Here is a 14,619-nt window from a genome sequence, read left to right on the forward strand (position 1 = left end):
AACTATGGCTATCAATTAAATTATTTTATATTGAACTTGATGAAAAATCAATTATGTTACGAACTGGACCTAATAGAGAATTCCTATCATTCCTTAATTCAAGAGTATTGCCTTGACTGGAAACTAAGGCAATATTCTTCTGTTTATATTTCAGCGATGATCTCACTTTAATCGTATTTATAGTTTCTTTCCAATAATAATAAAAGATTATGAAAAAATGTATGAAATGTTTGGAAAGCGCTTTTAACATAGTTATATTTAATCATGGCTTCTGTATTTATACTGACATCTCTGCATAAAAATACAGATGTGTTATATGCATATGGTTAACTGAAAGAGATTTAAGAGATACAAGAAGTGTTTGCAATAGAATATTTTTTTAAGGTTTTAAATACTCATTTTCCCTCCTAGATAAGCCTTTCAGCCTTTATAAGCCTTTTTGTTCAAATGATAAAAAATTTGCTTCTATAGCAATAGAATTCGCATTATCATACAAAAGTACCATACCATTTTTATATGTAATTAAGTATCATTTCGTAACTGTGGTTTATCATTTAGAAAGGACTATTTCAGGAAATAATTATCTAATCGATTAGATTATCATTTTGTTGAATTAGATGTATATATTCCTAATAAACGGAAATTCATGTAAAGGAGTATTGATTGTAATGAAGTTGGGATTTTAATTTGTACGTTAATGAAGTTTTACTTTTCTAGTTAATGAAGTTTGACTTTTTTCTAGTTAATGAAGTTTGACTTTTGCAATGATTCGTAATAATAAAGTCAATATTTCCTAAATTATTGAAATATATTCGTTGAGGATTTTATTCTCAAAATGATTTTGCTAGATTCTAGTCGACCTTCCAATTTGATCAGATAATTAATTATATTTAAATTAATTCAAATTGAATTAAGATATTTTTTAAGAATTGCTAAATCAAATGATTTCTTTTTATAATGCTTGTATTTTTTTTATAAATGTTGTGCATTTTTTTTAAATTTTAATTTTAACCTTTCAAAAATTTAATTTTAACTGGAAATAGATTCTATCGATTTTCTAAATTGTTTTTGGATGCATGTAAAATCATTTGAAATGATTGAAAGATTATTTTTCTCAATATTAAGTGTTGAAATGTATACAATAAGTAGGTGGATAAGTAACCTGTAATGTATGAAACACCAGCATGATACATAATATTTAAATATTGCTAAATAGACTTTAAGATATATGTTAAACAAATATATTGTTAAACAAAATATAAAGTTATATACTATCAATTTTTTCTTAAATAATATTTGGGCATTCTGTAAAATTACGATATTTAAAATTCCGAAAATTAAGCAAAATATGAAAAGAACATCATGATAAGACTTGTATTTAAGACGTGCATTTTCCACAGATTTTCAAATATTATTGAAGGAAAAAGAATAAAGAATGTCTTTAATTTATTTTTATATGGTCTAAAAAGAAACTGGAAGTAATATAAAACAAAGTTTATGCTTTTTTTCAAATAAAAAACAAAACAAAATTTGAAATTACTAGTTTCTTCAAGATCAGAAATAATTTTATTTTCAATTACATTTAGTTTTATTTCTTTTGAAATTCAATTGGCAAAATATTTCATATTTTGCCATTTCTGTAATAAGTCAGTTTGGCATATTATAGGATTGCTTATATTATGTGATATTTAATAATTTCATACTAAAATGCTAAAAAGATTTAGGTATTCTTTAGAATGCCGGATTTCAGGCATCATATATACCGGTATTGTTGATTTTGATTTATAAATTTTGATTTGTCTTCTTTTGGTGAAGGCAACATTTTCCAGAGAAGAAAAAGGCCATCAATGAATATCTTAATGGCTTCGGTGCCGTCACATCTTGTATCTTATGAAATGATGGCTTTCAACATAGTTCAGTATTTAAAATCAAAGAATAATTAGATAAGGAACAAGTTAATGATGGATGTTTTTTCATAGTAATTTAATATATAGATAAATATGCGTTCCTCTGTAACTTTAATGCTTATCAACCATGGCTGATTTCTAGAAGTAGAAGATAATTGTGATTCATATTGATTTCTTGGCCACAAAGGGAGAGATCCGAGCTGTTATATCATCTTATCACATATTCTTATATTTGGTAGTTGTATATGAGAATTCGAGGCAGCAGGTTGATATCAGACCAACCATAGACTCACTAAACAACCAGTGATATCTGCCCAAGAATAAGATGATTATGACAGGGTCCACTATTCTTTATCCATAAAGTCAGTAAATAATGCGAACAGAAGCTTGTAAATGCGGATGTGGCATTAAAAGGTTTGTTAGAAGGAAAAAGGCTGATGATACTGATATAAAAATTTAAAAACTGTTTACTTGAGAAATCAAAAAGCTCTTTTCACTTTAGCAAAATTCCGAATTACTGTATGGTATTTCAACATCACAGCTTATAAAATTCATCATCCACGAAAACTATATGCCTTGGTGATAATTTTCAAAATGGTTAGGATAAATTGCATTATCACATTTTCAGAAATATCAAGCAAAAAAATAAGAAAAATTATTGTTATCGCTTTACAATATCACCACCAATTTTTATGATTTTGATGTGAAGTATGGTCCAGGTGTCCAAACAGTAGCAATAAACATGTTAATGAAGATTTTAAAAAATGTACTATTTGCAAAGAAATAGAAATTTTCAGTACAAAAGACATATTTATTGTTATCAAGGTTTAAAGCCTGGACCATTAAATGGCATTTTAGTTGATAGGTTTATGCATGGTGTAAGAAAAGACATTGAGAAAGGAAAATGACTAAAAAATATTCAGTAAAAAAATTTCCTCCTTTAAAGAACATATATGTAAGACATATTTTCTCAGAAATCAACAAGTTTATGTTGGTATGGCAGTCACATGTTGTCGGTTGCAGTATTTAGTGTTTGTCAATATATATATATACTAGTATAAAACTCTGTGGCAACATGACACAAGTAGTCACAGAAAACTTGTAAGTATCCCAAACCAAAAGTCACAAGCTGTTGTGCTGGATGATGGTGGTATGCGCTGGGTGACTATGCGTAATGACTGACTTGAAAGTTGTGTTCCTCCAAACTTGAATGTTTTTGTTGTTAAAAAGATATAGTTATGTGCGATGGCGCATAATTTTGCATATAGAAGTCCTTAGCAAATGATCGTGTGGTATGCCAGCCAGTTATTGTATAATTGCCAAATTGGCGATTACTTTAATCGCTACTACTGTCTCTGTGAGCGACATAAAGAAGAGTATTTAAATGCTTCTTTATTCTAAATGGCATACACAGTGGGCTTAACAGACACAGACAAACTTAATGCTATCAAAACCCATATGCAATCTTGGCCCTCATTAATGAACAGAAAAGCAGGTACTGTTTTAACTAGTTTACGTATTGGGCACATTAAATTCGTCCATGTACATTTGTTTCTAGGTGAACAATCACCACTGTGTTTTCAATATCATTGTCAAATTTCTGCCCAACGTTAATTGTCAGATTGCCCATAGTCCAATGCCAGAGTTTGAAATTTTTTAAACAGTCTAGCACTCTATTATCTTTTTTGCTTTAAAAGATATCTCACAACCAACTATTTGAATTTCTAAATAAATGCTTTAAAATTATATAATTTTACCTATTGTTCGGCACACCATACTCAACATCATGGCTCTTGTGCCAAGGAAAACTCAAAGGACCAAAATCCAAACGCATAATTGCTACTAAATAGCATTATTCCTGAATTGTAAAAACCTATATAATGACAGCTAACATCTAGTTATACGTTGTCAATAAGTTTATGTAAGTTGTGGTGTTGTAACGGTAAGTGGTGATCAATAAACAGTGCTGTCAATAAGTCTCCTTTCATGACAAAATATCCACTTTCCTCTCCATGATAGGAGCATTATTTTTTATCTTCATTAATTTGCATATAATTAATTTTGATAGTTGATTCCGGATATCTGGATTATTTTGTTTCGTTTAAAATACTAAATAGTTTATACTTTTGATATCTTTCGACTTGCAATTTATCAGTTATTCAGTCATTATTTTTTACTTTGTTAGAAGAAGAAAAAATAAATGTATATAAGCAAATTCATCTCCTTTTTATATTGCATTAACATATAAAATAAGATCAAGCATCATAGACAATCCAAAATTTGACACACAACTGGACCCAACTAGCGCAATTGGGAAACAACACTAAAATATGCATTTGAACAATTATTTTCCTTGAACATTACAGAAAAATTATTATATACTTTTTTTCTAAATAAATAATGGCATCATAAGTTGTGTAAAGGATTGGATGAGAAACATTCAACGTAAAAGATCTTAGAAATATTTTGTAGTAATGAGGTCGAAATTCTCAAAATATAACCGATTTTCGTTTTTAATATTACGTCCAATTATATTAAGAAGTTAATTAATGTAAAAAATTTAAATAATTCTTTTTTTACTATAAAAGATTAGGAATTGTGAATATAGATGTAACAGTACAACTCAGTGGGTCATTTAATTATTGCATGGGAAAATATCTTTCTCTAATTGTTTTCCTTAAAATAAAAATTATAGAGATACGAAACTCTTTATAACTTCATAATGACGTAAATGAGTTCCAGGGACAGATGTTTAATTATTTTCTAAGTTCCACATTTCACAGGACAAAATAATCAATAACACGAAAATACACGCTACTCACAAGAATACAATCTAATAGTGATTCCCAAGAAAGATCTTGGGAAATATAACGATGATAATACAGTAACGCCATCTGTTGTATCAAAAAAGAATATAGTAGAGTTTTGTAACTGCTACAAAATTAGAAATAATTATTTTCAAAAATGTCATTTTTGATTCAAGATTCATAAAGTAAGTTCTATAATTTCTTTTTATTTCAATTTCAAGCGGTGACAGAAAACAACAACTTTATTAAAGCGAAAGTAATAATAAACTGCTCCCAAATATCGAAAAGTTTTCTGTAAAAATAAGCTAACTATCTTGTTTTCATTTTTCAGGAACTAATAATTTATTTCTGTAGCATTATTAGATGTATTTGTAGAAATAATTTATAAAGCAAAAGGGCATAAAATGGTAGTGAAATGTTTCCTCATTAGTGCATCCTTTGTAAATGCTTGTTAAATTTCCATGCATTGACCAACTAACCGTGAATTTTCTGTTTTGGCATTTGTGCCTCTCAAGGAGAAAAAAAATTTATGACTCAATTACCTAGGCACGGTGTATTACTGAATTTTCTCTGCATTTTTTTATAGCTTTTCGTTGCTTATTATTTTTTGTATGTTTCATTTTTTAATTTCACGCGAATAATTTTTCAACAATATACTGATTCAGAATAATCTACGGATATTTAGAATATCTAAAATTTAAAAAAAATGAAACATGATTCTAATTTTAGAATTTAGTAAAATGAATCTAATTATTTATATCGAAATTTCTTTTATTTTGAAGTTTGGCTACGGATCAGGTAAGTATTCCACTTAGAAAAAAATGATATTGTCTACTAAAATTATTGTTTTAACTAAATTTTCGCGTAAACATATTTTCATTACAGTCATATTGTTAAATGATTATAGCAACGGTATAATTTTGTGAAAGGGCAATGAATTTTTAAAAAGTGAACTTTTAATAATGCGTAGTTTATTCTTGAGATAGTACAATTTCTTTTTACATCCTCCTCTAATTAGTTTTAATTTCTATTTACAATCTTTTCTTATTAATATATATATTACTCTTTATTTATTTAGAAGAAAAAAAACCCTCTTTTGCATGCTACTAATATAAAATGTTTGTTATAAAGTAACATTTTGTGTTGTGCAATTAAATTCGTTTCCCAATTTTAAATGTAAATTTTCAAACAAATTTCAAATTTGAAACTCTTTTAAAACAAATAACTATATTTAAAGAAAAAAACATAATTGTTTTCTTTTCTTTTTCACTTAAAAATATTAAAAATTCATAATTGTTTTGAATTTTAAAAGTTGCTTTTAAGTAAGTTTGAGTATTTTGTTTCTTTTTAAAATTTCTATACATTTATAAATTTAGAATAAAGAATTTAATAATGGAAACAAATAAGAAGTAAAAAAGCTCATAAGAGCATCTTCTAATGAATTATTGAATTTCAAATTTCTTTACCTGATAAAAAACGATTCATTTTTCCCTTATTTCTATTACAAATAATTCAGTCTTACCATCTTTTAATAAATTTAAATTAATATCAATAAAAAAATATTTACATTTCATTTGGTTTTTCTTATTGAATGACCGAAATCAAAATGTGAAAAGTCCATGCTTTCAGAATTAAAAATTTAATTTTATTTCCCTTTATATCTTTTTATGCGCTGACATAATTTCAAGGCTGAGCTTCTTTTTTTTTTTTAATTTTTAAGTATTACTTTTATTATTTATTTTTGTGCCACATATTATCTTTTGTTCTTTCAGGAACAAATAAGACCCGAGTATGAAAGTACAGTAAAAAATTACCGCCTTAATCCAGTCACAATGGTAAGAAAACACTGCCTCTAAATTTTAAACTTTACCAAAAAAAAAATTATTCTGCACAAATCCAAAAGTAGAGGTTTCTTGCACTTCTTTTTCTTTCCTTGCTTTTCTGTAGCTTTTTTGCGTAAATCCGCAGAAGCGCTTAAAAAAATTTTTGACTGCCTAAAAGCGATTTCACCCTTTTGCAAAGTAGCAATTCAATTTTTGTTTCTGCTTCGAGTGAAATATGTTTGGGTTTTGACCCTTTTGATCTTTACAGGCAATAGAGCCGTTTCTTCCGTTCTGGAGCAAAGTGTATAGGATCGCTGCAGCCAACTCAGCCGTTCTCTTCGTGGTATGTTTAAAACTCATTATTTTTTCCCTTTTTTTATTTTACTTTTCTTGGATATTTTTCTTTGATTAAAAATTGTCGTTAAGACTTTTTTTAAAATTTAAGAAGGTATTTTGTTGTTAAATAATTTATATCTACCAATCTTATTCGTTTGTAACTACGGATTCTAATATTTTTAGAATTTATCCGTAAAAGAAATATGTAGTCTTTATAACTTCATTATAAGATAGATGAAAATAATACAAGTGTTTCAGGAACAGTTACTTAATTATTTTCTAAGTTCCACATTTCACAAGACAAAACAAACACGAATAAGAAAATACACGACACTCACTTAAAATACAATCTAATAATGAACCCCAAGAAGGATCATGGGAAATATACCTTGAATATACCTTGGTGTGAATTAGGTAACGCCATCTGTTATGTCAAAAGAGAAATATATGCAAATATCAAAGACGAAATTAATTGAAATTAAAATATCCTTCTTAAAAATCCTTTATAGGGTAAAACTAGCATTAATGAGAAAGCTAAATCTCAGCGTTAGTTACTTTAAAATAATGTAAAATGCTCGGATAATTAACTATCGATGATATACAAATATGATCCAATAACTATTTGAATGTTTTTTATTTAAGAAAAAAAGAAAGTTTTATGCTAATACATTACTATGGATACAAATGGAAAAATAAATTAGAAGAAAAGAATTCTGACAATTTTAAAGGTGCTTTTTGAATAAAATAACAAATAAAGAAAAATATATCCTAGTGTTTCTTTGCTTTAGTGACTAATATTTTAGATTCTTAAAGTTTGATTTGAAACTTAATTTTAAATTAAACATGTCTTGTTTCTGTTCAATTGAGAATTTTAATTAAAAATCCTTGTATCTTTGAGATAGACTAAACTGATCAAAATTTCATCTTCAGTTGACAATCTGTACAAATCCTTAGTATATAGTTCTTTAAAAATAGACTGGAATATCAGATTCTTACACACACATACTAATCAACTGTTTAACTAATCAATATTTTAAAATGTTTAATGCGAAAACTAATCAAATGTTTTAAAATGGATCGACAGTTGAAAAACAAAGCAGGTATAAGAGTGTCTTAACAAGATCCATGGGGAAAGATTTCAAATAGCTGCGTAAATAGCTAATACGATTTTGAAATTTAATTCATTACTGGATAACAGTCCAAATATCTTATATAAAACTGCCATCTTTTAGAAAATATACAACTTTAATGCATTTATTTCGACAATTGTGAAGAAGTGTGAAGATCTAAAAACTTATAAATTCATTTCACTAATTTCTTGAACTTAACTCAAATACTCTTTATTATTATGTCTTTTCGCTTTTTATTGTTCCAGTAACAGCGTTTTGTAAATTTTATGACGCAGCTATTTTTTAGATAAAACAGCTTCGCACTAAGTCAATTTTATCAGGTGACCAAAAAAGTTCTGCCATTTCTGTGAAACTATGTTCAAAATTTAAAGAATGTTACACGCAATATATAATAGATGGATCTAAAAGTCCAACAACATTTTAATTAAGATTTAATTGGGATTCATCTTATAAAAATAGAAAAGGAAAGGTTACTCTTAACATTATAAAAATTGACCTGAAAATGAGTACTCCAAACTTTATAATTCGTACTTGTATGTTGCATGAGTTTAGAATTGGAACAAATGCTGTGTAGACAGTTCAAAAATATGCCAGGCTTTCAGAGAAGGTTCTGTCAGAATTTGCACCACTCAAAGGAGGTATAGAAAATTTTCTTCCGGTGATGAGTCACTTAAAACTCCGCTATGAGAAGGGCTGCCATATGTCATTAATGATGATAAATTACAGGCTGCAAACGATGCAGATTCCGCTCAAACTTGTCAGATGCTAGCAGAAAGGTTTCTCTGTAAGTCATGAAACTATCCGTTTACATCCGCCTTATGTTATTAAAGTTTACAAACTCATCAAATGGATAACTCATCAATTGACACTTGCCAGTAAGCTAGATCACCTGAACATTTGACTGGAATTGCTTCATCGCCATCAAACGGAACCAATTCTTGGCCGTTTATCGACCTGTGATGAGAAGTGGCTCTCTAAAGCAATCCCAAAATATCGCCTCGTTGGTTGTCATCCTCTGATACTGTGCCGCAGGGCAGCAAACTCAATATACATCACCAGACGGTTTTAATTCTGCGTAAAATGGAATTGTTTCCAAATGGAATTGTTCACTATAAACTTTTATCATCTGGTCAGACTATTACTGCTAAAATCTGCACTGACCAACTCCGTCGAGTTCATCAGTCACTTTTGAAAAAATAGCCAGTTTTAGTGAACCGTAAAGACGATCTTTTCCTACGCGATAATGTTAGACTGCATGTCGCGCTTATGACCTCTGACGCAATTCAAGCCCTTAGGTGGGAACTCTTTTGCACCATCATTATTCCCCTGGCATTGGCCCTTCTGACTATCACCTATTTTTAACCATAGATATCTGCGAAATCGACATTTCAGAAACAGAGAGGTTATGGAAATGGAGAACTTTTTCCACTCTAAAGAGCGGGACCGTTATAAAAATGTAATTTATAAGCTTATTTCCCGTTGGTGAAAGGTTATTGAATGTGAAGGTGATTATTTTGATGAATAAATTCTGTTAATTCCTGTATATTTTTATGATTGTTTTCTTTCAACAATAAAAGACAGAACTTGCTTGTTTCCTGATATCTTCATGTTATAGACAATTAATGTTTATATACTTTATAACAGATGATGCAAAGGGATATTAAAGTACAGTGCAAGCTGTAAATACCGAGCACTATTAATAAGGATGTTACTGTAATTTAATTAGCAATTTGCTGAAAACTTTTATTTTCTACAAGTTTTCTACTCAATATCGGCTATGTTTTTTGTTGTTGTTTCTTATGGCACTTGCCACGGACAAGCCCGCTCTTACGAAGACAGCGATTTAAGCCGAAGGGGGAGCGTCTCTTGTTTTTATAGTAGCACCAACTAGGGCAAGAGTACGACTTTGCTACTCACGCATCACTCATTCGCTTGCACAAACCCTTTTTACAGGAGGGCGCATTCACACATCTCACAGATAGAACAACGGAAGAACATCCATGCCCAAACTCGGACTCGAAGCCGAGGCCCAGATCACGGGAAAGACGCGCTACCCCTATGCCAGGACGCCGGCTGGGCTATGTTTTAGTTATTTATGCTTCGGCTTTTTTAAAACAGTAGTGGAATAAAGTGCTTCGTTTTCTTTTAGCGGATTGCTAACTGTATTTATCTTATGTTCATATTACGATTTTTGCAACAATATTATGCCTAGCTTGGTTTAGAGATAGTTGTTAATTACCAGGCTAGTTTTCAAAAGTTTATTTTTAAAATTCTCTATCGATTTTAATACTTTTGCAACAAAATTAGTCAAATAAAAAAGATGCAATATTTGTAAAAGCTTTCTTTTTAAAATGCGTTCGAACTTTATAATCATCTTGTTTAAAATAAGCTATATTGAGCTATATAATTAAATTATAATCACCTTATACAAAATGTTACATGCATTATAAAACCGGCGTGTGTTAAAAACGCCTTTAAAAATGATGTAATTAAAATGTAATAATAGAATTAATAATTAAATATCTTAAGTCTTATGAACCTCTTGAAAAAAAATTCCTTAATATTCCATTCTGTGCGCTGAGATTTTCATTTTACCATGAAGAGATATCTCCTCATTAATATTAATCAACTTTCACCCTTGAAAAGCTTCCGTATCGAATATGCAAATGCGGCGCCGTCCTGAGACTTTGCACTTATTATTCTTCCGGGATCGATAAAAGTTTCAACACATTATCAACGTGGAATCCTTTTATACTAAAACGAATGGAATCGCAACCTCCGTCCATTCGAAAGCTCGAATTCAACAAACAAATCCTAATGCATATTTCACTACAAGCTGCAGGAAACTGAGCCTCGAATGTATTGAATTAAAAAAATAATTCTGGAGTAGAAATAAATCGAAATGTATGGTTAATGACTCTTTTCTCTATATTTGCTACAATTTTTTTTTAATTTTTCCTTCCTTTACATGTTTACTTTTTTATATACGAAGAGGAAGTTTCGTAAACGTCAAAAAAATTCGACCTCGAGATTAAATATTTAAAATTTTATCTGTCTGTAAACATGTTACTTTAAAAATGCTCTGCTAAAGAGATCAAATTCAGTTGTGATACTAACACCGAATTTTAAGATTTCTACCAAATGTGAGAACGATATCAGATTACATGAAATTTATTCATATGTTTATTAACACATTAACTGAAAAAGAGCTAGATGAATGAAATTATGTAAGTCATTTTTATCATGAGAAATATGGATATGTATTAAATTTTGAACTAAAATTGATCATTTGTCACTCTGTTTATTCGTATCAAAAACGCAGCGACTTAGATAAATAAAATTTAAAATAGTGTTTTTGCGATCAAAATTGAGATTTGGACTCATCAAGTGAAAGAGAGTCCACATTTCAAGCTCACTTTTTTTCATCTTGTTACGAAATTGAAAACATTATACAGTAATCACATCTAGCAGAAATCAGGTATAGAAATGAAATTCACTTTTGTGGACTTGCCGTCTCCTTAGAGTGTTTGCTTTTTCTCTCTTCCACCGCTACTTTCCCCGTGATGCGTTCAAGAAAGGCATTTATAAGAAGAATTAAAAGAAGATGCTATATTGCCGAAGTGTTTGAGAAAATCAAGAGGAGAATTCTTCCAATGGTTTATTCCATGAAGCAATTATCTACCCTCAATAATTTTTAAAGGCTATTGTTAAAAAAATACAAAAAAAAATTATTATATTTTCACCAAAAAAAATGTCACAGGTTGTATGACATGGATTTTTTTTAATACTCCTTTGTGCTATATCGAGTATAAAGATCAGAAGTTGCTGTATGAGTAAGAAACTAGGATCCGTTGATGGTACAATAATGATGGTGTAGACTGATTAATGATCCAATCACCGATAAGGGTCATACCTCTTTGCAGCGTTCACTGTATATAGAACTCGTAGTGGAATCTATTACGTAGAGTTGGATACGATGAATTTATTGATATCAACAATGGACTGCAATTCACCTTTAGCGAATAGCCCCATGACACGACTAAATATTCTTTATAATTATGTTTTCTTTAAATCCTAATAAAGTTCTCATTAGTTTTTAACGTGTTATTTGTTATTACTTTATTTCTATTTATCAGGACTTTTATCGGTTCATTTCCAATGGAACTCGTGGTGGAGTTAGACATTTTGTGGGCCAGGGCAGTGCACATTATAACAAACCGACACATTTTCAACTCAACAACCTATTGACTATTTATTTTAATAATTATGTAGAAATGACCTACTTTTTATATATTATTTTTTACGTTCTCTTGAATGCTCAGAATTCATATTTGTGCGTAATATTAGTAAACATGCACTCTATGTGCATAAACCCTTTAATAACGAAGTAAGCTTAAAGAAACAGATAGGAATGTATCCAAATTTATTTGAATAATGTATTTATAAAAGCGTCCTATTATTTTAAAATTCATGTATTTTTTTACAAATTTATTTATTTTGAATTCCATCTTTTTCAATCAACTTACCTGCCATCCTCCTCAATCCAGCCGTCTTAAATATTTGCCAAGTCGTAAATTCCCCAATGAACAGAACTTTACTCAGTATCGGGAAAGCTACTATTATTCACTTCTATTGTCACTTGCATCATTATAATGTGCAAGTGATGTCACTTGCGTCTACTATTGTCAGTGTGATGTCACTTGCATTTTCTATTGTCATATCATCATTATATATCATTATTTCACCAGTATTCAATATTCTTCATAGCACTTTTTGTTTCTCTCTCTTCACTCAGCTAAGTCTTCTACTGGCCACTGTGTTCGGCTTGATTGTTTATCGCATCATCCTGGTCACTGTACTCACTGCCAGTGATCACCACATCTGGAAGACGTACGCCAAAATCACCACATCTATCACCGCGTCATTAGTCAATCTAGTCGTCATCGTCATCATGGACAAAGTGAGTAACTCTTTGCATATATTTCGCAGAAGGTAATGAGCTGTAATTGCATATGAAAGTCTGCATGAAAAGAGAGGACAAAGTGCACATTTTATTTTCAGATTAGCTGTCTTTAGTGACCAACTGCTTCATCGGGGATAAAAGTTATGTTTATTTTTAATTAAATCCTTGATGCATTACTTTATAGTCAAGACACACTCAGTAAAATATTTTTAAATACTAAATTAAGGAAATCATGATCATGTTGTTTTAATATCGTTAACGTATTCAGTTTTTTGTGTACATGAATCTTGTTCATGGAGTCAAGTTCCATGATTTCATAATGCCATTAAAGACTTATCTATTTAGTCAATCTGTTTTAAAAATTCAAGCTGTCTTTTACCGTATTATAATTGCGTCTTCTGATTCTCCAGGTAAACTGTTCAGATAGTAAATAGAATCCTTCTTCCTTGACTGTAAATAAGGAGGAAAAAATCATGGAGTCAAATTTTTGATATAACAAGGGAAACGGATTAAAAGTTATTGCAGTAATGTAACGCGTTGTAAAAATTGCAAAAAAGAATGTAACTTATTTTTTCAGGAAAAATCTGAATCCCAACTAAATCGATATGATTAAAAAAAACATTTTAAAGTTTAAAATGATGAGTAAATATTACTATAATATTTTCGAGTGATATCGCAAAATAAAACCCGCCAAATTGCAAGGCCCGACCCCAAATATCGTGCAGTTGATTTAAAATGGGACATGTCATATAAAAGGTTTAAGGTCATTTGAAAGACTTAAAGAATACACACAGAAATAAAAAATAAAACTCAAATGGCTTCAAGAAATGCAACTTTAGTTTTCAATTACAGCGGATCCAATACCACATGTTATGTTATCGACTTAGATTAAAATATAGATTAATAAAGTTACATTATCGTTCCGTTTTAGAACAACATATTTTTAGAATACATGTTTTAGGATGAACTTAACTTTAAACCACGTTAAGATACGAAGGACGACACCTGAGATGGCTTCCCTTCCCTTTCTAGCGACATACCATGACATTAGAAATATGTTTGGCCTACAACATCGAATTTACTATGCGGATACATGACAGATTTTAATAGAATCGTATTTCATGCCTACAGCAAAGACTTTTCAACTAGGCCATCGTTGACTCGAATAAAAAGTAGAAAAATTAAGTCAGTACAACTTGTTAAAGAACATTAATAAGTGCATTACCATTAAAAAAGCCCTATAAAATATTTTTAGCTAGATATAATTTCATAAATTATTGCTGCCCATGTAGATACACTTTTTCTGGCATCTATTTACTTTGGATTGCACTTACTTTTCTCGGAAAATTATTTCCTGAAAGGTTAAAATTTAGTTTATTAAACAACAGGAAGAAATTTTTAAAATTTATCTGCTTATAAAGAATTTTATTCACAATCTTAATTCTAAAATGAATATGTGAAGTGTCGTAAAGATTTTACCAATTCATTTGAATTTCCTCTGTTTCTGGGATAGGGGAATCATATTCTTCTAGTTCAACAATTAGTTTTTGAAACTTAATCAGTTATAATTATTTCACACACGAATTAAACTGATCAAGGGAAATAATTCAGTACTCCATAGAGAACAGAACTTTTTTGTTAATCTGTATTTTG

The 14,619-nt window shown here is 29.6% G+C and overlaps 1 protein-coding gene across 3 annotated transcripts in view; it reads left to right on the top strand.

Annotated features, from left to right (window-relative positions):
• LOC129968728 (anoctamin-4-like) overlaps positions 1–14,619 on the top strand; it is a 255,838-nt gene that overhangs the window by 181,997 nt on the left and 59,222 nt on the right. For all 3 annotated transcript variants that reach the window (XM_056082911.1, XM_056082912.1, XM_056082913.1), the window contains 3 exons: positions 6,487–6,549; positions 6,806–6,880; positions 12,799–12,963. In XM_056082911.1, the coding sequence (XP_055938886.1) occupies positions 6,487–6,549; positions 6,806–6,880; positions 12,799–12,963 (303 nt within the window). The remainder of the gene's footprint in view (positions 1–6,486; positions 6,550–6,805; positions 6,881–12,798; positions 12,964–14,619) is intronic.

Source organism: Argiope bruennichi, chromosome 5 (assembly GCF_947563725.1).
Source record: "Argiope bruennichi chromosome 5, qqArgBrue1.1, whole genome shotgun sequence".
NCBI classification, from domain to species: Eukaryota; Metazoa; Arthropoda; class Arachnida; order Araneae; family Araneidae; genus Argiope; species Argiope bruennichi.